This window comes from Bufo gargarizans, chromosome 5 (genome assembly GCF_014858855.1).
Source record: "Bufo gargarizans isolate SCDJY-AF-19 chromosome 5, ASM1485885v1, whole genome shotgun sequence".
NCBI classification, from domain to species: Eukaryota; Metazoa; Chordata; class Amphibia; order Anura; family Bufonidae; genus Bufo; species Bufo gargarizans.
Window position 1 is genome coordinate 450,523,781 of NC_058084.1, and position 24,498 is coordinate 450,548,278.

Below are 24,498 nucleotides of genomic sequence, written 5' to 3' on the forward strand. Positions count from 1 at the left end.
AGAATTCCTCGATAGTAAGACCCGTAGTGATTAGCTGTGGATAAATCTGGCAGCAAGTGTTTGATTTCCTTGCCTCGCCCTCATAGTGGAAATTAAGAATTACAGAGAGTCTATTTAAAGCAGTGGGTTGTCTGTGCAATTCAGGACAGGACAAGTTCTCCAGAGATATAGGGGGTCATTTATTAAGACCGGCATTTTAGACGCCAGTGTTCATAAGGCCCTGCGCTAGTGGTGGATCTGCCGAAGTTAGGTAGAGGCGCGGCTTCTAAGTCTACGCCAGCTCCCTTGCATAGAAAATTACATGGCATGAGCGGGGAAAAGTCACAGATTGCGGCACAAAGAACTTTTGCGCCGTAATCTTCTCCAGAAATACACCTCATTTTTTATCGCAAATGACCCCCATAGTGTCAGGTAGAGAATAGACTTGACCTGACCAACACCATTGTCCCTACCTCCTTGGACGATCCACAATAAACGGCAGCCCCCAACTGGGCGACTGTCCCTGACCTAAGTGCACAAGTCAGACAGGCCAAGTCAAACCCAGAGCTGACATCAGAACCAAGGAAGAAACAGCAGAGTAATATATAAAGCGGGGTAAAAAACAGAGAGTAAAGCCTCTTTCACATGGGCGTCCTGGACTTGGTCCAGATGCGTCGTGTGTGCATTGCAGGAAAACTGCGACATAGGCACGCAATTGCAGTCAGTTTTGACTGCCAATGCGTCCCGATGTTCAGTTTTTTCCGTGCGAGTGCAATGCGTTTTACACGCGCGTGAGAAAAAACTGAATGTGGTACCCAGACCCGAACCTGGACTTCTTCACTCAATCCAATCCACGTTTTAGTAATCATTATGTATTAGGAATGCTATTAATTTCCACTATAACCATGTTATAAGGGAAAATAATAAAATTAATAGAACACCTAACCCAAACCCGAACTTCAGTGAAGAAGTCCAGGTTCGGGTCTGTGTACCACATTCAGGTTTTTTTCTCACGCGCGTGCAAAATGCATTGCACTCGCACGAAAAAACAGAACATCGGAAAGCAATTGCAGTCAAAACTGACTGCAATTGCGTGCCTATGTCGCAGTTTTCCTGCAATGCACACACGACGCATCTGGAGCAAATCCGGGACACCCGTGTGAAAGAGGCCTAAGTGTGTGAGGACCTAGTCCAGCTACAGCATAACCCTAGCAAAAATATAAATAAATAAACTTTATTACTAATTACGACAAACACATTGTCCACAAAATGTCCAGGCGTACATCAGACCACCGAGGTGATTAGGCCATAATGTATGTTAAAGATAGCCCTAAACTACAAACCCTAAGACTAGGCCCTGAGCCCAGGGGCGACTCCTGATGGTGGAGGCCCCCTGTCCTCGAACCTGACTGGACACTCCTGATGTGCCCTATTAGATAAGGTTGTTGGAGGCCATGATTATATATGGTGGGCTGGTGTAGGCGTGGACAAGGAGGATCAATAACAAACAATGCACAGTGTATGCAGCCCTGTTGATACAAAAGACCAACAGGTACACGGTGCAGTAAACTACAATTAAATAAACCTAAAGACACCAAAAAAGTGATAGTTAGTAATGTCACAGATCTAGTCTGTGTGCAGCCCCAACGCGTTTCCCCCACGGTGTGGGATCATCAGGGGGTGGATACAAATAAGATAAATCAATAAAGAAAGAAACCTTGTCAGACGGAGGGAGGCCCAAGCAATGTTGGCATCTCCATAATATAGCCGTCTAGCAGGTGGTGTCAAAAAAGACATACATAATTAAAAGATTAGACCAGATAATATTCCTGGGAGGTCTAGAGGGATGAAAAGAGTACCAGACGTCTTGATATATCGGGCATGTGCATGTCACATATGGCCATCAAAGATGGATGTTAGGTCAAGGCAGAATATAAAGCACACACGTGGCCACGATTGGTACCAGAAGGTACAGACGGCAATCTTCAATATAGTGGTGCTCTAAACGGCAAGTCGTATTACTAGTATCCACAATGTGCTTAACTCATATCCAGCGTGACGATATACTTAGGATGTGATCTGGATAATGTAGCCCGGCCCCTCAGGATATGGCCGTCCACTAGTTAAAGTCCATGTTGATGGTGAGTCCCTCAGGTGCAATGGACGTGCTTACCCTCCCAGGGTCCACAAGTGTGTGAGGCACCCTTCTCGGGGGACACATGGACAGGAAGAACATGACACCGATGCCGGGCCTCATTGGCCGGGCGTCCCTGGTAGGCCGATCCACCCCACTGTCAGCTTGCCACAGTAATAGATTGACGCTGGTGGCACCGGTCTGTGGACCTCCACAACAGTATAACTTACTCTGCATTTAAGGAGATTGTTCACTAACCTTCAGGTCAAGCATGATAACAGGGGTACGAGGGCTCTTGCGTCCCTAGACAATGAAAAAGCTTTTGATTCAGTGGAATGGGAATTTATGTGGGCGGTGCTGTCTAGAATGGGTTTTCCGGAGAAATTTTTGGGCTGGTTACGAATGCTCTATAGGTCCCCTTGGGCGAGAGTCAGGGTAAATGGGTATACATCGGACTCCTTCCCCTTGGGTAGAGGCACTAGACAGGGTTGTCCTCTCTCCCCCCTGCTATTTGCATTAATCATGGAGCCTTTGTCAATACTCATTTCCTCTAACTCAGGTATAGAAGGTTGGGAAATAGCTGGAATATCAGAAAAGCTGTCATTGTACGCGGATGACATGTTGGTTTACCTGGCCGACTCAGGGAAGTCCTTGGACACCCTTTTAAAGGTTGTTGATCATTTTGGTGGATTCTCAGGCCTCCGAGTAAACTGGGCTAAGTCTAGTCTCTGTCTGGTTGACGACGTTGACCCTGCTTGTATATCGGTGAACAATAAGCTTCAAGTCGTGGAGCAATTTTCCTATTTGGGGATTGTTGTTCATAAGGAGATGGGGAAATTCTATGATTTGAACGTTGTCCCAACGGTGCAATCTGTTACGCGAAAGCTGGAGGCTTGGGAAAACCTGCCTTTAACTTTGATTGGGCGAATCAATGTGGTAAAAATGATTCTTCTTCCAAAACTATTATATTTATATAGGGCTGCCCCAGTGTTGCTCCCCAAAAGGCATTTTGCTACTTTAGATAGAGTGATTGCTCCCTTTATTTGGAACAAGTCTTCTCCCAGAATAGCGAGATCTACCCTCCAGGCGTCTTGCCTGCGGGGAGGGCTTGCCTTACCAAACCTGTATATGTATTATGTGGCGGTTCAGCTGAGCTATGCGGCGTGGTGGGTAAGGGCCGACTCGGGTAATCCGGCAGTAGTGTTAGAGGCTGCTTTGTTGGGGTCTTATGAGGCACTTATGAACCTGGTGTATAGGAGGGGGGCTAGATCTACAGGACACTACACACAATCGATGGCTGCTGTGGTGCAGATGTGGGTAAAATGGGGGCAGAGATGTAACCCTGAAGAGACGGATATCATTTGGTCACCATATTTGCCTCTGTGGAGAAACGGGACCCTTCCGGAGATGTTCTCCTTAAGAGTTTGAGTTCTGGCCTCAGAGGGGGGTGCGTTACCTTACCCAGTTATATGATAAGGGCCTCTTTAGTACCTTTGCTAGTTTAAACAAGAATTTAATTTGCCCCAGCGCTGTTTATTCAGATACTTTCAACTCAGACATGCCTGTCAGGCTCAGTTTGGTAGAGGACCTTTAAATCTGAAGTGTGGTCCCATTGAGGCGGCGGTTAGGAGGGTTCCTTTGGTCAAACCTGTGTCGACCCTGTATGCGTCCCTGATGTCATTGCAGGACTCCCCCATAGATAGAGCGTTTGTTAGATGGAAAAGGGATATTTGAGATCTAGAAGATGCACATGTTAAAGAAGTTAGCTGTACATGGAGATCTACAGTGGTAAGTGCTAGGGATCAATTGATTCAGGTTAAGTGGCTCCATAGGATTTATTATACTCCTGCGCGGTTATTTAAAATGGGGAAATTGCCAAACCCTCACTGCACTAGATGTGGAAATGAAAATGGTTCTTTTTTACATATGGTTTGGCAGTGTCCGATTATTCATAGCTACTGGGAGGAGGTTCATAAATATTTGAATGATAAACTGGGCTTTCCCAATGTATGTACTGAGCTCACTAGTTTGTTGGGGGTAGTTAATGAGATTGTTCCCACTAAATTTGGCAGGAAGCTGTATAGAATACTCCTATATTATGCTAGGAAGGTTATCCTTTTTAACTGGAAACATCCTAAGTTTCCTACGCTGCAACATTGGGTGCGTTTAGTTAATGCTGATCTCGAACTTTATAAATTTGTATATGAGAAAAGAGGGATCCCTGACCGCTTCATGGAGATATGGGACCCGTGGATTGGAGCTCAAACTTTGGTACCATAGATGTTGGATGGTTTGTTTCCGACCAATGAAGGTGTGTGTGACTGAGTGTGTGAGTGTGCAGTACCTCTTACTATCCTTAAAGCATAGTGTGTTGGGTATGGTTTCTCCTCAACCGGATATTTTCTTCAGACCTGACCGCTGGTCTTGAGGTGCGGTCATGATTGTTCCCATATTTATGATTTGTACTGGACTTGATTGATGATTGTCTGTATTGATGTGCTGTTATGCTTTTTGTTAAATCAATTAATAAAAAGATACTATTAAAAAAAAACTTACTCTGCCATCTCATCTACATTTCTTAATCACTATGGTTCCTCCCCAGGGGCTCTACCCCTCTCCAGCCCACTTACAAAATATAATCGACCAGGTTCCTTGACATCCAAACAGCTGATTGCATACAGTACACGGACAAAACATTGATTTCAGTGCGAATTGTGGTTAGTTTGCCGTAAGGTGGCGCTGCACCAGTGACTACAGCTAATGATGGAGGGCATCCTATGCGGCTGCTATCTTTTGGGGTGCGATCCCTGTTCAGCCCTGCGTGATGCTATTATTCTCACAATAAACCGAAATCACTGAGTGCTCCCCCCGAAAAGGGCGCCACTGTCCAGAGCCTGACTCTTCAGTTAAGAGTCCCTGAGGTTATCGCTATTAGGAGCAGCGAGTCCATTCCTTCTCCCAGTAGGGGCACAATAATCCTAGAGCTGTCATTCAGGACATGCTGGTTGCATATGGCCTGGGCTGAGACTTGGTATTTGTACCTGGAAGAGGGTGGCCTTCTTGGAGCAATCACTCCATGATTGAGGTTTGTACAGGGCATAATAGCCTAAGCAGGCTTTAACAGGGATAGTACCCTTCCCCTCCCCATGTCTGGACGATCAGGTGCTTTACAGTCTGGCCGTCCCGTTTGCTGACTGTGGTTGTTCCTTTGTTGTTCCAGGGAATATCACTATCGGAGCTGGACTCCTTGTCATTTGATATGATCCTGATGAGTCCTCCCTGCCAGCCATTTACAAGGTAGCTATGAATAAAGCAATAACCTGCTGACTATGAATAATTACGTATGTAACCAGTTTATTTTTTTTAAATATCATTACCTGTAGTTTGGAATTAAAGGGGTGTTCCCATCTCATGCTGTTACCCGCTCTCTTTGTGGGCTCTATTACCCCCTGCTCGATCAGAACAGGGAGCGGGGAGATTTAGATGCCCCCGGTGCTGCGCCCAGCTACTGCGCATACCCACAGCCATTCCATAGGGTTTAGTAGAGGTGCAAAGAATTGGGCGGATAGTGCGCTAACAGAATATAGCCGCACAAGCGCAGCCGCTATTGCGAGGACGTGGTGGTGGCCACAACATGGCATATACAAGATGGTGGATTCTGGGTGAAGAATAGTCACATTATCTATCAAATTTAATAGCATTGCTGAGATGGAAATATCCCTTTAACTGTATCAAATGAAGTATTTTTTAAAGAGGTTATACCGCTGACAATACTAAATATCTGAATGGATAAATATTCGATCAATGGGGGTCCAAAAATTGGGATCCCCAGAGATAATGGGAACGGAGGTGTAGAAGTGCCCCATGAGAACTGAGCAGTGCTGCGCATGCGCCATTCACTACTGTGGGACTGTAGTGAGTGCAGCGCTGCACTGGACAGTCCCATAGAAGTGAACGGAGTGGTTGTCGTTCATATGCATCACCACTCCATTCACCTTTTATACCTCTCTTCTCATGATTGCTTTTTGTCCCAGGAGGTGGACCCCTAGCGATCAGATCATTATCTTTTATTCTGTGGATAGAGGTTGTATAATTGTTTTGCTTTGTGTCAGTCGTCTGTTATTCCTCTTGGAAATATTATTTATTATAAAGCAGCATTAAAGGGGCATTCCCTTAACATACAATGGGGGCATATCCCTAAGATATGCCCCCATTGTCTGATAGGTGCGGGTCCCACCTCTGGGACCCGCACCTACAGCGAAAATGGAGCGGGGAGAGTTGTGGCACCATAGAAATGAATGGAGGGCGGCTGCGCATGCGTAAGTTCGCCCTCCACTACTTTTCTCAGTCTACCTCCACCTCTGGGAACCGCACCTATCAGACAATGGGGGCATATCCTAGCAATATGCCCCCATTGTCATTAATAAACATGTCAATGAGGCACCTTGTATACGTTTTCGATCACAATGTATAAACCCACTCACCACATCAGTATGCCCTGTTTCAAGTGGGTCCCTACTACCCTAGCAGCGCCACATGGCGACGCCCGCTGCTGCAACACAGCACCTTCAGGTGGTTAGACCCAGCAGCACAACACCCCCGCTGTCAGGCTGAGCCCCCTTGGCACTGGATCCCACCAACTCACAGATACAGCACCATGCAACACTGACCTAATGTGAACAGATCTCAAAAGCTCGCCTTTCTTCACCACCTTGACGCGGTGAGCGGGCCTATGCATTTTGACCAAGACGTATACAAAGTGCCCCTTGGACAGTTGGACTGGATTGGACAGTGCAGGAATGCACCCCATTGACTGTGGCAATGTCAATGCCCAGTTTGCATTTATTCATGCATTTTCAAGGGGAATAGCAAAGGAACGGCACATTGCAAAATTGCTGCAGAATTGTTACTTTATTGAGAATGCATGTATTTAGTAACATATACACGTCAGGAAAGTTGGCAGCAAAATCCGTTTAGTTTGCTCCATTGAAGATGTGACTGTCTAGCCTGCGGTATCCTGTACACAAGCTGGTAGATATGGTCACCATGTATACTATTTTTGTCACTGTCTATTCTTTCTCTTTCCAGGATCGGCTTACAAGGTGATGTGTCTGACCCAAGGGCAAAGAGTTTCTTGTATGTTTTGGAAATCCTTCCAAGGTGCAACGTCTGCTCTTTTGTAGTTATGTAATTCAGATTATTGTTGGATCAGATATCATGTCATGTTATACGTGCTGTTATAATTATGTGTACCTGAACCACGGGAACAGAACAATTCTCAGAGCATTATTCAAAAAAATCTATTTTTTTTCTCTCTTAAAAGGGGTTATCCCACAAATTGGAAAGAAAAATTGGTCAGTTGCTCTGTCTGTCTGCCCATCTGTCTATCTCATATCTATCTACCGTATCTATCTATCTCTGTAATGCACTCCAGTGTCAATTTTACCCACTTTGGCTTCTTTACTCACCTCTCTGCAGTTCATTTTTTTTATTTTTTATGTGCCCCTATTTGGCAGTGGGGTTTTGCTCTGGTAGATGGGGTAAGCAGACTCAGTACAGAGGCAAAATACAAGTTCTTAACTCAAACTTCAGTGTTTATTCACTCTTGCGGCAGTTGCACAAAACAACACGTCACTTTGCAGTCTTTGGTGTTAATTCACACACAATGGAAAGTTCATATTGCACAAGTCACCTTGCTGGCAGTTCTGCCTCCAGTAGTCCACAACAGGCTTTAGGGGGCCTGTTCCCCCTGCACATGGGTCTCAGCCCTCCAGGCCGGCACAAAACCTTAGATCTTAACACAGAGACTCAGCTGCTGAGCCCAGCTGCCTATTTAAGGACAGCCAGGTGCTGCCAAAACCCAGACCAGCACTTAAAGGGATTCTGTCATCAGAATTTAGGCCTATAACCTAAACATATGGCGAGGTCCCTACTAATACACAGAATCCTAAAGTGACCTTATCAAATGCGCCTGTGGCTCTATAATCATATAAAACAGGTTTATATCACCTGTCACTCACGTCATAAATGTGTCCAAGGGGACGTCTCTCCTCAGCCAGATCCCGCACGTGCGCACTAAGTATAACCTGATGCGCCCGTGCGGACTCCTGGCAGCGGCCTCATTAAGCGAAGTGCGCATGCGTCGGCTGGCGCACTTCGCTCGAACCTGCCTTGACAGCCCTATTACAGCCATCCAACCTCCTACAGCCGCACGGGCGCATCAGGTTATACCTAGTTCGCACGCGCGGGATCTGGCTGAGGAGAGCGGACGTTAGAGAGGCGGCGATGAACTGAGGTAGACGGCTCTAATGAAAGGGAGGGCGGCGATTTGAATTCAGAGGGCGGCGCTGGGCACCGAAACGACACGGCTGCAGCCGGGCACACTGCATGGTGAGACGTCCCCTTGGACACATTTATGACGTGAGTGACAGGTGATATAAACCTGTTTTATATGATTATAGAGCCACAGGCGCAATTGATAAGGTCACTTTAGGATTCTGTGTATTAGTAGGGACCTCGCCATATGTTAGGTTATAGGCCTAAATTCTGATGACAGAATCCCTTTAAACTCCGGTCCGGTATTTGACCTCACCTAAATCAGCCCAGCAGCAGATGCTGGGAGGAAAATACCTGTCTTCCCAGACAAAACCCCTCACTGTGTCACAGTATACAGTCATGTGAAAAAATTAGGACACCCTTTGAAAGCATGTGGTTTTTTGTAACATTTTTAATAAAAGGTTATTTCATCTCCGTTTCAACAATACAGAGAGATTAAAGTAATCCGACTAAACAAAGAAAACTGAAGAAAAGTCTTTTCAAGATCTTCTGTAAATGTCATTCTACAAAAATGCCTATTCTAACTGAGGAAAAAGATAGGACACCCTTGCCCCTAATAGCGAGTGTTACCTCCTTTGGCTGAAATAACTGCAGTGAGACGGTTCTTGTAGCCATCTACCAGTCTTCGACATCGGTCTGAGGAAATTTTACCCCACTCCTCAATGCAGAACTTTTTCAGCTGTGAGATGTTTGAGGGGTTTCTTGCACGTACAGCCCTTTTCAAGTCACCCCACAGCATCTCAATGGGATTCAAATCTGGACTTTGACTTGGCCATTCCAGGACTCTCCATTTCTTCTTTTTCAGCCAATCTTTGGTTGATTTACTAGTATGTTTTGGGTCATTGTCATGTTGCATGGTCCAGTTCCGCTTCAGATTTAATTTTCTAACTGATGGTCTCACATGTTCTTCAAGCACCTTCTGATACACAGTAGAATTCATCGTGGATTCTATGATGGTGAGCTGACCAGGTCCTGCTGCAGCAAAGCAGCCCCAAACCATGACACTTCCACCTCCATGCTTCACAGTTGGTATGAGGTTCTTTTCTTGGAATGCTGTGTTTGGTTTACGCCAAACATGTCCTCTGCTGTTGTGTCCAAATAATTCAATTTTGGACTCATCTGTCCAAAGAACATTATTCCAGAAGTCCTGGTCTTTGTCAACTTTATCTCTGGCAAATGTCAGTCTGGCCTCGATGTTTCTCTTGGAAAGCAAAGGTTTCCTCCTTGCACACCTCCCATGCAAGTTAAACTTGTACAGTCTCTTTCTGATTGTAGAGGCATGTACTTCTACATCAACAGTAGCCAGAGCCTGCTGTAGTTCTCGAGATGACACTTTAGGGTTTTTGGAGACCTCTTTTAGCATCTTGCGGTCTGCTCTTGGGGTGAACTTGCTGGGGCGACCAGTCCTGGGCATGTTGGCAGTTGTTTTGAAAGCCCTCCACTTGTAGACTATCTTCCGGACAGTGGAATGGCTGATTTCAAAATCTTTTGAGATCTTTTTAAATCCCTTCCCAGACTCATAGGCTGCTACAATCTTTTTTCTGAAGTCCTCTGACAGCTCTTTTGCTCTCACCATGGTGCTCACTCTCACTTCAACAGTCAGGAGCACACCAAACTAAATGTCTGAGGTTTAAATAGGGCAAGCCTCATTCAACATGCAGAGTAACGATCTACTAATTATGTGCACCTGGTGTGATATACCTGTGTGAGATCTGAGCCAATTTAAGAGGGAATACATGTGAGGGTGTCCTATCTTTTTCCTCAGTTAGAATAGGCATTTTTGTAGAATGACATTTACAGAAGATCTTGAAAAGACTTTTCTTCAGTTTTCTTTGTTTAGTCGGATTACTTTAATCTCTCTGTATTGTTGAAACGGAGATGAAATAACCTTTTATTAAAAATGTTACAAAAAACCACATGCTTTCAAAGGGTGTCCTAATTTTTTCACATGACTGTATATATATATATGCCTAATCCCAAGGTGTCTGTATGCTCTGTATATGTGTGTGTGTGTGTGTGTGTATATATATATACTTTTTTTTAATTTTATTTATAATTTAGTCATTCTCAGGGACACACCCCGCCTCTTAACACCCAGATAGACTTTTATTGCACGCTGTTTGCAATTCTTTCATAAACTTCTAGTAGGAGTAACAAAGGAACAGTCTAACATAGAGTCATAAGAATAGATGCTCAAGAATTCATGGAGAATACAAGTGATTACGGTACTAAAACAGACACATGAGGAGAGGTGACAGCTCCTCTGTAAGACATCTGGAACTGTTTACTCCAAATCCTTTGTATAGATACTTGCATCCACCTCTAGAGGGAGCTTACGGTTTACTATGTTATGATTGGGTTTTATTTGTAAACAGTATTCAGGATGCTCCTGAGCTCCCCCTAGTGGTGCCAGTTATTATAAGTTATGTCTAAAACACCCACAATTTTGATTCTGATTCTTTTTAGACTAAAGAAAACTCCCAGTTATATTCTTCTGGAGAACGTGAAAGGGTTTGAAACCTCGGAAGCACGGTAATATTTTATCTCAACACTTTTAAATCAATAACTGTCCAAATTAGACAGACATGTATAATAGAGTTTGGATTCCTTTGAGACATGCTGAAAGGAAGAGTTCTCGCTTACTACATTTGAATGAATGAGCTCTTTTTTTTTTTTTCAACTTTTTGAGCATTAAACCCCCAACAACGAGAACCCTTTACAGCCAGCGGTGGTCCTAATGATGTGGAATGGATGCAGCAGAGAGTATAGGAATCTGAAAAGAAGCCGCCATTGTTGTGCGGTGTATTGTGTGCATTGTCAGGAATCGTACAATAGACTGGAGTGTACACAGAGACAGGACTGTGGGGGATGGAAGACAGTCAGACCAAACTGGGGAAAGCACAAGCACATGATGCCGCAGGAGCTGTCGTGATACACTGAGTGTCCCAGCTTTTTTGGGGGAGAAAAATTAAGAGTTTTGGTAAAACTCTGGATGATATGGAAGAATCTCCCAATACATTAGATTTTAAAGCTTTGTGTCTCCATAGTGCCACCTGTATATATGTCCTCATAGTGGCCATAGTAATATCCCCCATTAATGTCCAATAATGCCCCCCACACTAACCCCATCCTCGTTAGTGGCAAAAAAAAAACCTCATCCACTTGCACGCGCAGGGACACTTGCTCCTCGGTGGAGGCACCAGGACCTGCCATTCCCAGGTCGTGACATCACATTATGTCAGGTCCTACCACCTCTAGTAAGGAGTGAGTGGATGAGGTATGTTTTTCTGTTTTTCTTTAATTTTAACCCCTGATTTTAATGACACTGTTTAAAGGGATCCTGTCACCGGGATTTTGTGTATAGAGCTGAGGACATGGGCTGCTAGATCGCCGCTAGCACATCCGCAATACCCATAGCTCTGTGTGCTTTTATTGTGTAAAAAAAAAAAAAAATTTGATACATATGCAAATTTACCTGAGATGTGTCCTGTCCCTGACTCATCTCACGTACAGGACTCATCTCAGGTTAATTTGCATATGTATCAAATAGTTTTTTTTACACAATAAAAGCACACAGAGCTATGGGGACTGGGTATTGTGGATGTGCCAGCGGCCATCTAGCAACCCATGTCCTCAGCTCTATACACAAAATCCCGGCGACAGGTTCCCTTTAAACAACCTTCAAAAACAGGCGCATTGATTTTAATGGGGTCTGTCTGGCCGAAAAAAAGGACAAAAATAGGACAGGCTCGTGCAGAGTCTGCGTTTTATTTCCCTGCACAGCAGCAATCCCGACCACCCGCTTGGTCCCCAGCGGTCGTTCCTCCATGATCCTACTATTACACCACATTCTATGGGGATGTCACAACAGTACATCGTGGGCAGCCTTTCCAGTGATCTAGTCACGTTTTCCACGTAGACGTTTGTACGGACACCTTCACCTTTTTGCTTCGTTCCTTCATTCAGATTGACACTGATCAGGACATTAGAGAGCTGTGGGTACCTCTATCAGGAGTTCCTGCTGTCACCACCTTGTGTAAGTAGAGGTCTCACCTATACTACGTAGGATCTTTAGAATTTGCTTTAATATTTTTGTTTTCATTTTTTATTTAGCCTTTTTTTCTACTATTCTTTACATGTTTTTTTACAATTTGGAAACTTGCTGAATGCAGTTACTGAGCGGGAGATGGTGGTTCTGCCCATAGAGCCTCTCTCGGGCTTGAGACTGATGTGATCTCATTGTATGTGCAGATCTACGTTGATGCTATATAGTTCTCCGGGGGTCTGGGGTCTCTTTGCTGAAATCCAACTGGTGTAGGGAGTGTTACAAACAATGATCCCTAGGAAAAATATGCAAATGAGCTTCAGAGGGAAGAAAACTGTCTCTCTTGTGACCTCTAGAAGAAATTTTAGTTTCCTAATGGAGGAGAGCCATTGTGCGTTGATGCCATGTAAATACAGGGAAGTTGGGATTTTACAGTAAAGTTGCAGGAAGGTATGTACAAGACTGCCCACCTTCAGATGTACAGTCCGACATCAACTCTTGCAGCAGAGCTGTTCATTTCTGCTTGGCGTATTTGCTGTTGTGCCCTATATAGTAGAGCTGAATTTGATTTTATGATGTGTTATCAGGGGGAGTTCCTAGGACGTTAACTGCATGCATTTTAATGCAGAACATAGTGTACAAGTTGCAGGATGGCGAACACATGTACTTTTTTTTTTCTACTGGTTTCCTTATGCTTTTACTCTTGTTTTAAAGACAGAAAGCCAGGTTTTATAGTAGGGATCTCATGAAATCTTCCTCTACTTTAACATTTTACAAGCTTGGCATCCCAAATTCGAGGCTGCGATACTTTCTCATTGCAAAGCTTCAAGCGGAACGGTTTGCCTTTCAGGCCAACAATAAAGTAAGTGGCTAACTTTTTCTTGTTTTTACTTGAAATGACTCACATATCCGCCTTCATCTACTTATTGTGTTATTTTCCTGGTCAAGCTGAAAGCGGACTTATCATCAGATGGATCTTTAGAATTGAAGGAACATTTACACTTTAATTAGCTGTAAAATTAATTCACTGCATTGTTACAACGTTTCTGTCCGGTGGCGTATAGCTAAATGGGTTTTCTGTTCTGGCTTAGAGGGGTCAGTATTTCATTCTCTGGTGGTCTTGGGTAGAAGAGGGGTTGGGTTTTTCCAGGAGTTAAAGGGGTTTTCTGAGATTTTTTAACTGATGACCTATCCTCAGGATAGGTGATCAGTATCTGATCGGTGGGGGTATGACACCTGGGACCCCCGTCGATCAGCTGTTTTGAGAAGGCATCGGTGATCGCAGTAGTGCAACGGCTTCCTCACAGCTCGCCAAGTATTGGTATGGTACTGCGCCTAGGTCATGTGACTGATGAATGGGATGTCACATGACCTAGGGTGCTACTGTAAGGGCCTCTGCCTTCTCAAACAGCTGATCGGTGGGGCCCCCGGGTGTCAGACCACCAACGATCGGATACTGATGACCTATCCAGTTCGAAAATCTTAGAAAAACCTCTTTAAATCTTGATGGGATAGGTCATCAGTATTAGATCGGTGGGGGCCCAACTCCTGGCACTAGAATGGGACTGAGCTTGCAGTACACTTCCCACTACAGTGTATTGCTCTGTGGCTCCTTCTTTTAGCTGATCGATGGAGGTACCAGGTGTCAGACAACCACCAATCTGGAGTTGATGACCTCAGCAGTGGTCATCACTATTTAAGTCCCAGAAAACCACTTTGATATTTTTTTCCATGGTGGTCTAGGATAGGGCCCCTTTCCTTGCTGGCCTACAAGTTGATCTCCAGAGCACTGTTTTGGGGTGTTGCCCTAATTAGACAGACACCCTCTTTAACATTACTGTTTTCTATTTAAAGACATATGCACAAATATAATGAGTTGTAAGGCTGTGTTCACATGTGTTGTGGCTTCCATTTCTAATGCTTTGCTGGGACCATCGTATGGAGGACACCAGCACTGCCCTGAGGGACTCCATTGATTACAATGAGGTCCACCAGGTTACTCGCAGTGTCCATGGCAGTAGCATACAGCGCTGTTTTTCCCATCAAATATGGCAGCCTCTGCTAGTGAGAGCCCAAACTTATCCTTCAATCCAGATGTGAACAAAGCCTTAAAGGGGTTTCTTCAAGTTATTTAAAAACTTGGGCAACCCCTGTAAACGGCGTAAAATAACTAATTAATGTGTACTCGCCTGTTTTCTTCCTTTGCTTCTTCCTGTGCTGTTCCCCGGTCCGCTGCTCTTTGTTTTTCTGGCTGCAGCAGCGACGTTCTGTGCACACAGGTCACAACTGCATCCAGTCATTGGCCTCAGCAGAGACTTCTCATGCAGCGGGGACTTGTGCATGGAATGTCACTGCTGCAGCCAAGAAGATGACATCAGCAGCAGAAGGACCAAAGCACAACATTCAAAGAAACTGAGGAGAAAACACATGAGTATCCATTCATCATTTATTTTAGACCGTTTTCAGGGGTTGTCCGAGTTTTTCTATAACTCAGACAGCCCCTTTAAGAACAGTTCTGTGACCAAAGTTTTTGTTTTCTCTTCTCCTAGATTCTTGAAGACTTTCCATGCACCGATAGATCAAGCAGTTCTCTGTGTTTGGGGGAAAACTTGCAGACAGATGCAGATGAAAACAGTCCTGGAAACCACGAACAATGCCCCGAAGGAGCCATTCTGTACAAACTAGAAACCGCTGAGCAGCTCGAAAGAAAAATGAATCAGGACAATGACCCCTCTGTACAAATACTGCAGGACTTTCTGGAAGAGAACGTGGAGATCAGCCAGTACCTTCTCCCCCCAAAGTCCTTACTGAGATATGCTTTGATTTTGGATATTGTTAGACCAACTTGTAGAAGGTCAACTTGCTTCACAAAAGGGTGAGTGTGTACTCCAGCTATTCTCATGTACAGTATGTAGAGGCAGAGGCCCAGATGGTCCATACAATGGACCTTTCAGAACCATTTTACTGGTTATAAATATATACATTTCATAAAAAGTTGGGTAACCTATCTGATACTGATCCTGACATACGTCCTGTATTACACACCAGAGCAGCACTCACTATTCTGCTGGTTGTCATTGGTAACAGATAAACAAAAATGACCCAGGATATCCCCAGGGCGGGTAAGGAACAATGCCCACCCTTGGTAGCCACAGGGGATACACCTAAAGTATAACTCGGTAAAAGCTCCCGAGTGAAATAGCAGAAACAAATGAAAAGAGAGCTCATATTACCAAAAATATATAAATTTTATTGTCATATGTTAAAATAACAAAAAGAAGAAAAATAGATAAATACATAAGATGCCGTAAAGCAAGGTGATGAGGGCGGAGAAAAAACAGAGCGCCACCCTGGGAGGAAAAGTACACACGGAAGGAAACATAAAGAAATCAGAATACAGTCATGTCTAACATGGGAAAGAAGAATCCTGGGTACAGTGCCCAACCCATGGAATGAATTATAGATGGTAAAATGCAATATCAGGTAGAGCAAGGTCAGCTCCTGCATCCCCACTGGAAACAATTGCAGAAGTAAGTGGCATAAGGGACAAAGTGTAAGTAGACACAAATGACCACACAACCAGCGGGGGGCCGGGGGGACCAGAGCTCACCTGAAAGAACCGTGTGCAAAAAGACCCAGGGTGGCGCTACCCCAACGCGCGTTTCGGCGTGCCTTCGTCACGTTTCGGCACGAAGGCACGCCGAAACGCGCGTTGGGGTAGCGCCACCCTGGGTCTTTTTGCACACGGTTCTTTCAGGTGAGCTCTGGTCCCCCCGGCCCCCCGCTGGTTGTGTGGTCATTTGTGTCTACTTACACTTTGTCCCTTATGCCACTTACTTCTGCAATTGTTTCCAGTGGGGATGCAGGAGCTGACCTTGCTCTACCTGATATTGCATTTTACCATCTATAATTCATTCCATGGGTTGGGCACTGTACCCAGGATTCTTCTTTCCCATGTTAGACATGACTGTATTCTGATTTCTTTATGTTTCCTTCCGTGTGTACTTTTCCTCCCAGGGTGGCGCTCTGTTTTTTCTCCGCCCTCATCACCTTGCTTTACGGCATCTTATGTATTTATCTATTTTTCTTCTTTTTGTTATTTTAACATATGACAATAAAATTTATATATTTTTGGTAATATGAGCTCTCTTTTCATTTGTTTCTGTTGTCATTGGTAACAGTCTACAAGCTTGGCTGACCCCTAAAATGACAAATGGACTGAAGTCTTGTTTTGACTTTAGGTACGGGCATTACGTGGAGGGAACAGGTTCGATTCTTCAGACAGCCACAGATGTAGAGGTTTGGATTTCTAGTTTTGTACCTGTTATTCTGTCTTATCCTCCTAGACCCAGCGTATGATCTACCATTGTAAAATAGCAATTAAAGGGGTTGTCCCAAGATTTATCTTGCGGATAGTGAATAGGTATCTGCCGAGCACACCGAGGCATTCCCATAATGATGAATGGAGCGGCAGCACATGCATGCCTGGCTCAGCCGAGCATGCGTTTCTTTTCAGCAGGAAGAGAGGAATACGCCTGACACCTCTGAAAAGGATTTAAATTCCATGAGAACAATGGATCAACGATCAATCGAAGCACTTGCTCACTGGTTAATAGGCAGCACCTTTAAAATGGCGGTTTATCACTAACAAGCGTTCGTACGAACGCCCCTTAGTAATAATCTACCCGAACATTGGGGCAGTGTAAAGGGGCCTTTCATTATTTCCATTACTCACCTCCAGAAAATGAACTTTAAACAATATGAAAATGAAGCCCAAAGTGCCCCGCAGGGCAATATCAATATTTCAAATGACCCAAGCCCGTCTCTTCAGTTTCTGCCAGTACTTCCCCCTTGCGCTCACATCCTTGTCCCCTCGGCCTGCAACATCACTAATCCCCCTTCCCCTCCGCTCACAACGTCAGCTTCTCACTGTATGTCAGGCAGTGTGCAGTCTGTGCCTGTGCGAGATTTCACTACAGAAAGAAGCTGATGTCGAGGGCAAGGGGCCTAGTGACGTCGCAGGCCGAGGGGACAGAGTTGTGAGCACATGGGGATGGTACTGGCAGAAACTGAGGAGGTGCTGCTGGGCACTTTAGGCTTAATTTGCATATTGTTCATAATCTGTTTTCTCCTGGCCGATTCTCGGCATATTTGCCGGGTTGCGGCCGGTCCTCAGCCAGTCCCCAGTATAGTAAATGGGGCCGGGTGATGATTTACAAACTTCAGGCAGTGCCGGAACGCAAAGAGATCCGGGCAGGCTGTTCCCTGCCGGATGTATAGCGCTAGTGTACACTGGCATTGGTTACAGATGGTAGAAATAGGTGACAGATTCCCTTGAGCAGCCTGAAAGTCCTTCCAGTACTCCATAATATCTGATAATCTGGCACCTATCTGGTCTGGTGGATGCCTGATATAAGGGACTTTACATATGAAGCCTGTGTACCCCCCAGTACAGATCATACACTAATGAGAAAAACAGCATCAGAACTCTTGCAGTTTTTTCCCCGGCGTGCGGAGAGCTGGCAGCCAGGACCCGCCTGTCACTGTGCGCTTTATTACTTCTGGACAATAGCGCTCTCATGAAAGGCATGAGTGAAATGTTCAGCCAAGTGGGCAAAAAATGTCTCTGCAGCGTCCACAAACACTGCGCCTGCCTGTTGGGCTGGATCCACATGAATCTGCCAGTCAATAAGGGGCTTCTTTACTGCAGCCTGTGACTTATGTACTGGCCGGTGAATGCTTCTGTTGATCTTTCTCCTTTTTCATGCAGATTAGTTCAGCGTATAAGTCACTGGAGGCATTGTCTGACGAGGAGAAGCTTGCTAAACTGTCCACACTAAAACTGAGATACTTCACGCCGAGAGAAATCGCAAATCTTCACGGATTCCCAGCATCTTTTGGTACGTGGCGTGAAGTATTCTTCATGTCCAGCTCCTTAAAGGGCACCTGTCAGCAGATTTCTACATATGAAACTGGCTGACCTGTTACATGTACGCTTGGCAGCTGAAGGCATTTGTGTTGGTCCTATGTTCATATGTGCCCGCATTGCTGAGAAAGATGATGTTTTTAATATATGCAAATGAGCCTCCAGGAGCAACGGGGGCGTTGCCATTACACCTAGAGGCTCTGCTCTCTCTGCAACTGCCGCTCCCTCTTCACTTTGATTAGCGGCGCCAGGCATGCAGGATAACGTTTACACGAGTTATAACTCTATAACTGTTCTTCTGTTATTCCTTCTGAAAATGGGTGAATAAATTGTGTGTGTTACCCATTTCCTTGACAGTGGAGCATGGCCCCAGACAGTCTGACACCGAGAGCATTAATTTGATGGTGTCAGACTGAAGTGACATGTCACCCCTTTAAAATCAGTGGTCTATGTAATGCATGGATCGGGCAGGCCCTTCAGGTGACATGCTCTTTGTGACAGCTTTCCTATCATAGACTCGCCATATGCCCTGTATGGGGGTAATGGTAATTACAGGGCACTGGCACTTACACCTGGCCATACCCCAAACACACATTCAGCTAAGAGCTATTCCTCCCACCCCACCACGCTATACACATACATGCTTGGACTGACAGGTATCTGTGTTCTCAGTGGGGGAAGGGTGCATCCATGTACTGTATGTAAACAGACGGCCCATTCGTTTTAACAGGCATGTAATAATGCTTAAAGCGTCAATGAGCTTTCAACAGACTTTGCATTAATCAGTAGTACAGTATGCGTACATGAGGAATAAAGCGATTTCTGGCCATTATATCACGTGTATCTGGAATTTTTTAGTTGTTTTCCCCTGTGCTTACTGAACATCTAGTTTGCAGTGCTCTCAGACATGGTGGGTGGAGACTAGCTGCCATCCACTGCACACAGAAAGTAGAGGAGAATTGCTTAAAAACTGTCTAACATTCACTCAGAAGCAACCCCAGGATAATGCAGGACATTACAGAGAAGTAATGACCCTTTTTTGTGTATGAAACACTTGTGATGTGCAATCTCTCATTTCCTATTTACTCCTTCCCCCTTTCCTCCCTATAGACTTGCATTGACAAGTGTAATATGATCCTCTTGTAGAGATGATCCCATCCTGGACACGTGAAAAGCAATTATCGGCAATACCTGATAGCAAGACAGCTGATAAAACATATTGCAACGCTTCTTGTGATCGCTTGTACTATTGATTTATGCAAGGTTGTGGGAAAAGTTAGTGACCATGCAGGATCAATCCTATCATACTAGGCATACAGTTCCTGCTGATCAAAACACCTGCCTTGTGAAAATGGGTTGCGGCATTCCAGGGAAAAAAATAATAGTATACTTTATGCAAATAAGGGGTTTAGTGCACTGAAGGGTGGCGCCTAGCCCCTCGGTGCACTATAGCTTTCCAGTGCTGGCCATACCCCTGGATGCATAGAAGCCCTCATTTGCAGACTGTTTTCACAGGGCAGGTATCTTAATTAGCAGGATCAACTCTACAAGGCAGTATGGCTGGTTTAATAGAGTTAATCCTGCTGACAGGTGCTCTTTAAAAGGGTTTTCAAAGATCATATCCGTATCAGATTGGAGTGGAGCTAACTCTGGCCGCACCCTCGGCAATCAGCTGTTTGATGGGGCTAAAGCGCCTATGCAAGTGCTGTGTCCTATTCAGTGTTTACCTTGGTCCATCTACCGGTGCGCTAAACATATAATAGCGTCTGTGCCAGTGTATGAATTTTCTGAATCTGTGTCACGCCCCCTCAGACCCTTCTCTAGGCATAACATATTTTTGCCTGGAGTGCATCTTTAAAGGTTTATACTTTGCATGCATTTTGTATTAAAAATGTTGTAATTATCTGTCATCTTCTTTCCTTTTAGGTTTTCCTGAGAAGATAACCACGAAACAGCGATATCGTCTCCTGGGGAACAGTTTGAACGTCCACATCGTTGCTAAACTCATAGCGCTGATGCTGCTCTCCCCCCGAAGAAGCATTCAGAACACAACGTAACTTCATAGCCACAAGGATTTTATACAGAGAAATATCATAAATTATACAATAAAGTTTTTTTTTGTTATTTTTAACTCAAAGTTTGTGTTGAGAGTTTTTTTTACTTTAGCAGTAAAGTAGTCTTCCAGCATCATAGCCACAATAGCAATAGTTCTAATATATTGTACCTTCTATTAAAGGGGTTTTCTTTGATTTTTAAACTGATGACCCATTTTGGTAACTGCTCTCAACGAGCAGAGGATAGGCACCCTGATGACAGATTGTCTGGGGAGCCAAGAAGGCGAATCACATACTATTCTAGGCTTTCTGTGTTTGCCCCTACAATGTGTAATATGATTGTGCCTAATAAACAAGCTATCATTTTGTAATATATTTCTTTTATCTTTATGGATCCTGTCTCCCGTTCTGGGCTGTGATCACATGACCATGTCCATGCAGCTCTTTCTTCTTTCCTGAGATGTTATGTCCATGGGTGGGCCAGTGCTAGGGGAGTAAAGAAGGACTACAAGTAGCAGCACACTACTCCAAGCGCAAAGACACATTCAAACACTGGAAACATGAATAAATATAAATTGCATCACTGTTATGCTTACTATATAAAAATTAGAAGCTCTTTGAGCACATTTTTTATCAAAATTGTGTCTGGCCCATCTACCAACGACAAGGTGGCTTCTGACAGATGGAACCTGCACTAGCAGACTTGCCTCTCCAGGGCTTTTGGTCTACAAAGTTCAGGGCAATGTAGAATCCAGCTACAGTTGCAAGAAAAAGTATGTGAACCCTTTGGAGTGATATGGATTTCTGCACAAATTGGTCATAAAATGTGATCTGATCTTCATCTAAGTCACAACAATAGACAATCACAGTCTGCTTAAACTAATGACACACAAAGAATTAAATGTTACCATGTTTTTATTGAACACACCATGTAAACATGCACAGTGCAGGTGGAAAAAGTATGTGAACCCTTGGTTGAACCTCCTTTGGCAGCAATAACTTCAACCAAACGTTTCCTGTAGTTGCAGATCAGACGTGCACAACGGTCAGGAGTAATTCTTGACCATTCCTCTTTACAGAACTGTTTCAGTTCAGCAATATTCTTGGGATGTCTGGTGTGAATCGCTTTCTTGAGGTCATGCCACAGCATCTCAATCGGGTTGAGGTCAGGACTCTGACTGGGCCACTCCAGAAGGCGTATTTTCTTCAGTTCAAGCCATTCTGTTGTTGATTTACTTCTATGCTTTGGGTCGTTGTCCGGTTGCAACACCCATCTTCTGTTGAGCTTCAGCTGGTGGACAGATGGTCTTAAGTTCTCCTGCAAAATGTCTTGATAAACTTGAGAATTCATTTTTCCTTTGATTATAGCAATCTGTCCAGGCCCTGACACAGCAAAGCAGCCCTAAACCATGATGCCCCCACCACCATACTTCACAGTTGGGATGAGGTTTTGATGTTGGTGTGCGGTGCCTCTTTTTCTCCACACATAGTGTTGTGTGTTTCTTCCAAACAACTCAACTTTGGTTTCATCTGTCCACAGAATATTTTGCCAGTACTGCTGTGGAACATCCAGGTGCTCTTGTGCAAACCGTAAACGTGCAGCAATTTTATTTTATTTTTTAGACAGCAGTGGCTTCCTCTGTGGTATCCTCCCATGAAATCCATTCTTGTTTATATTCGCTAACAGGGATGTTAGCATATGCCAGAGACTTTTGTAAGTCTTTAGCTGCCACTCTAGGATTCTTCTTCACCTCATTGAGCAGTCTGCGCTGTGCTCTTGCAGTCATCTTTACAGAATGGCCACTCCTAGGGAGAGTAGCAGCAGTGCTGAACTTTCTCCATTTATAGACAATTTGTGGACTTTTAGAGATACTTTTATAACCGTTTCCAGCTTAATGCAAGTCAACAATTCTTAATCTTAGGTCTTCTGAGAGCTCTTTTGTGCAAGGCATCATTCACATCAGGCGTTGCTTCTTGTGAAAAGCAAACCCAGAACTGGTGTGTGTTTTTTATAGGGCAGGGCAGCTGTAACCATCACCTCCAATCTCATCTCATTGATTGGACTCAAGTTGGCTGACACCTCACTCCAATTAGCTCTTGGAGATGTCATTAGTCTAGGGGTTTACATACTTTTTCCACCTGCACTGTGAATGTTTACATGGTGTGTTCAATAAAAACACGGTAACATTGTATTCTTTGTGTGTTATTAGTTTAAGCAGACTGTGATTGTCTATTGTGACTTAGATGAAGATCAGATCACATTTTATGACCAACTTGTGCAGAAATCCATATCATTCCAAAGGGTTCACATACTTTTTCTTGCAACTGTATGTCATACTCTGATTAATAGCCTTGGGTAGATGGGCAGGAGTGCACAGTCCAAACAGATGAAGCCCCTAGCCCAAATGTACAATGTGAAAACAAAGGGTGAGTTCACATCACCGTTATGGATTCCGTTATTGTTTAACGTTATAACATGGTTATAATGGAATCCATAAGACGGAAGTCAAAACGGAAGCCCTTAAAAGGCATTCCGTTTTGATCCGTCATAATAGAAGTCTATGGTCAATCATAACGGATCCATCTGGTTTCCGTTAAGCAAGGCGGAAAACAAAGTCCTGTCGACAAGGCTTCCGTTTTGACTTCCGTCTTATGGATTCTGTTATATTCCGTTATAACAATAACGGAATCCATAACAGTGATGTGAACTCACCCTTAGACAAGCACATCCAAACAATATGAATCAGAGGTTCAGGTGCATGCCACCATGAGGGTGCATGAGCTTTAAGGTTCCCTGTGACCAGAAAAGATGTTAGACAGGGTGCATCAGTGATTCTCCTACGTTAAGTATACCAAGTTAAGTGTACCGAGTACCCACAGTGTCCGTGTTTAAGTTCTCCTAGTCTGTCTGTGCTAGTCTTGGTTCCTGCATCCACCACAATCCCCTTAACGCAGAAATTATGGTACTATGTATTGTATTTGTTTATGAGCTGCGCTCATCTCTTTTAAGTTTCTGGTGCATTCTCTGTCTTTTCAGCACTGTTCAAATGTTTTTTTTTGTAACTATAATTGAAGAAAATAATTATTATATTTTTTATATATATTTTTTTATTACAAAATAAAGTTCTCCTAGTCTGTCTGTGCTAGTCTTGGTTCCTGCATCCACCACAATCCCCTTAACGCAGAAATTATGGTACTATGTATTGTATTTGTTTATGAGCTGCGCTCATCTCTTTTAAGTTTCTGGTGCATTCTCTGTCTTTTCAGCACTGTTCAAATGTTTTTTTTTGTAACTATAATTGAAGAAAATAATTATTATATTTTTTATATATATTTTTTTATTACAAAATAAAGTTCTCCTAGTCTGTCTGTGCTAGTCTTGGTTCCTGCATCCACCACAAGCTCTCCTAGTGTCTCCATTAGAGACTGTCCAGACTGCTTCTGCAATGGTGGTAAGGTTTCCCTGCATCTCAACCATCCTGCCAAGTCTCCTACAGTGAAATTCTGCCAAAAACGACGTAATCAGTGTAAGTGACTGTTATGGCTGTTTTGGTGCGTTTTCTGTACCTAGAGCCTCTGGTACTTCCACCAGAGTCCCTGACCCCAGTGAGTCCGCTGCCAACTAAACTGAGACTATCCCAAGAGGTAGCGGTCTAGTTGCTCCCCTGCAGCGCAGTCCAGATCCCTGTACAGGGGTTAAAGGGTAGCACCGGAATAGCACCCTTATGGTTTAGCTCAAAGCTAAACCAGTTAGTTGGCACAGTGTGTCCACACTCATTGATCTGTAACATATTTTATGCTGGGGTACGGTCCAATCGTGCAGTCTTTGGATGCCCAGGTGTGCTTGGCTTGGCTGTGCCATTGAGCCGTAACCTTTGGATTAAGGTAGATTCTGTGTAAAAGGAACACCTGACACCAATGAAAAATTCACATCACACAGGATATCTAAGAGAGGTGGCGTTTTTATTTTATTTTATTTTTTAAAATGTAATTTTATTTTTATTTTACATTTTCATTTTTACCA

The 24,498-nt window shown here is 44.1% G+C and overlaps 1 protein-coding gene across 2 annotated transcripts in view; it reads left to right on the forward strand.

Moving 5' to 3' along the window:
• TRDMT1 (tRNA aspartic acid methyltransferase 1) overlaps positions 1 to 20,557 on the forward strand; it is a 35,762-nt gene extending 15,205 nt beyond the window's left edge. The window contains exons 3-11 of one of the 2 annotated variants that reach the window (XM_044294951.1): positions 5,334 to 5,410; positions 7,202 to 7,249; positions 10,916 to 10,981; positions 12,416 to 12,485; positions 13,273 to 13,356; positions 15,044 to 15,369; positions 16,736 to 16,793; positions 18,265 to 18,394; positions 20,347 to 20,557. In XM_044294951.1, coding sequence (XP_044150886.1) covers positions 5,334 to 5,410; positions 7,202 to 7,249; positions 10,916 to 10,981; positions 12,416 to 12,485; positions 13,273 to 13,356; positions 15,044 to 15,369; positions 16,736 to 16,793; positions 18,265 to 18,394; positions 20,347 to 20,477 — 990 coding nt within the window. In that variant the 3' untranslated portion in view covers positions 20,478 to 20,557. Of the gene's footprint in view, positions 1 to 5,333; positions 5,411 to 7,201; positions 7,274 to 10,915; positions 10,982 to 12,415; positions 12,486 to 13,272; positions 13,357 to 15,043; positions 15,370 to 16,735; positions 16,794 to 18,264; positions 18,395 to 20,346 lie in introns of both variants that reach the window. The other variant, XM_044294950.1, reaches the window with a different exon arrangement.
• The last annotated feature ends 3,941 nt before the right edge of the window (positions 20,558 to 24,498 follow it).